Raw genomic sequence first — 1,799 nt, 5'->3', positions numbered from 1 at the left:
GGATAACCACACTGCTCCAGGGCCTGTCGTGTGTGTGATTTCTCTTTCTGCCTGGCTCCTGGGTTTGTAGGGACACTGTCTGCTCTGTGGTACAGAGAGATTAATGGCGGTATTTAGTCGATAACGATTAATTTGATGATTAATCCCCTGGACACCCTTATGTCCTGGTCACAGGACCAATTTAGTGGGAAAGATTTGCTCTTCATAAAAATCTGTTCCAAATTGTGTCAAAATTACAGACTTCAGGCTGTACATCAAATTATAAATTGTGTTAATAAATAAATTACAGAACTTTTTTTTTAATGTTCGTCATATTCGAAGCGGAGAGGAGCACCGAGTGGATTGACTGGAGAAATCTCCCCTGGTGGCATTAATCCTATTAATCGTCAAGTGCCAAAAATTAATCAATTAATGTTCTTCTGACGATTAATTACACACGATACGATTATGCCCAACCCTATCTGTAAGACTTGAAAAAATCTGTGAGATTGCTCTATACGTCTATACCTGCAAAATGACGTAAAATACTTATAACTTACAGATAATCTGTACAAGTTGACATGTATGTTATTTATTTGCTTTCTGGGAAAGAAAATAAATCTAAGTTTACCATAGTGCCTTACACTGTCAAACTTGTTTTATGGGTTCAAATGGGGTGGGTGGGAGGGTGGTCTTCAACTCGCCCAGGGAACCAGAAAGGTTGGAGCCAGCACTGTTGAAACACCAGCTGATTGAAAACAAACCAGTATCTGTGGACTGGGCTCAGATCTGAACCAAAGATCACTTCTGTTTTTTACCTTCAGCTGTATTTTCTGTGTGAAACTTAATGACTTCCTGTTARTGAGCTGGACGGGTTGAAGACTTATTGGATCAAGCAGAGAAACTGGAAGTTACAGACTTGATCTCAGTCAGAACCAGCCGCTGGTTCCGGGGGACAGCCGGGATGTAAACAGCAGCCCTGCCCGGCTCTGCCTGCTCTAATCAGGACCACCTGTGCCGCGCGCAGCGCAGCCACGGTTCGGTTCTAACAGCCGGTTCTGTGGCACCAAGTTCAGTTCCGGGCTGCCAACTTCCCTCCTGCAGCTCCTGCAGCGGCAGGCTAAAGGAGACGTGTTGAAGGAGAGCGACCTGGAGGGTCCTCCGCCTCCCAGGAAACACCCCCACCCCCCACCCTCCGGGGGGTCTCCTAACACCGCCACACCTCCCCCAGCACTCCCAGCAGCGCTCCGCTCCACTCACCAGCAGCACCAGCGACAACATTTTCTCTCCTCTCATCCTTCTCCTGTAGCGGATCCAGGAGGCCATGATGCCGTGCCACGTCTGGATACGCAGGCGCGTTCCACAGGAATGTTGGGCTCGGCGCAGTGCACCCTGGGAAATGTAGTTGAGTTGAAGCTTGGTGGGAATATGAGCTCTAACACCCACCTGCTGTCACTAAAACAGCCTCAGTTCAGATCAGCAGTGACTGTCAGCTCTAAAGACTCAGTTTTATTACAATGTTGTGGTTTTTATATGAAACATGTCCTCAAACTGGAAAATAATCAGTAAACTGCCTTTTCATTAAATGGCCCATTAACTCTTCATCAATTACTAAGTAAAGTAAAGTAAAGTAAAGTAAAGTAAAGTAAAGTAAAGTAAAGTAAAGTTTTATTTATACAGAACCTTTCATAGAAATAGATTGACAAGGTGCTGTACAATCAGAGGCAAATCTAAAAGATATACAATCAGAACAGGATTTACAAAAATTTGGAACAAAAAAAGTATAAAAGCTGTACAACCATCAAAGTATCAAGACTGTG

The 1,799-nt window shown here is 44.4% G+C and overlaps 1 protein-coding gene across 1 annotated transcript in view; it reads right to left on the bottom strand.

The window, feature by feature from the left end:
- Nucleotides 1–1,548, bottom strand: part of pdia5 (protein disulfide isomerase family A, member 5) — a 127,530-nt gene extending 125,982 nt beyond the window's left edge. Inside the window, exon 1 of the mRNA XM_014025702.1 lies at nucleotides 1,240–1,548. Within this exon, the coding sequence (XP_013881156.1) occupies nucleotides 1,240–1,305 (66 nt within the window). The 5' untranslated portion in view covers nucleotides 1,306–1,548. The remainder of the gene's footprint in view (nucleotides 1–1,239) is intronic.
- Nucleotides 1,549–1,799: the final 251 nt, after the last annotated feature.

This window comes from Austrofundulus limnaeus, unplaced genomic scaffold (genome assembly GCF_001266775.1).
Source record: "Austrofundulus limnaeus strain Quisiro unplaced genomic scaffold, Austrofundulus_limnaeus-1.0 Scaffold492, whole genome shotgun sequence".
NCBI lineage: Eukaryota > Metazoa > Chordata > Actinopteri > Cyprinodontiformes > Rivulidae > Austrofundulus > Austrofundulus limnaeus.
This window is presented reverse-complemented; position numbering and strand designations above follow the sequence as displayed.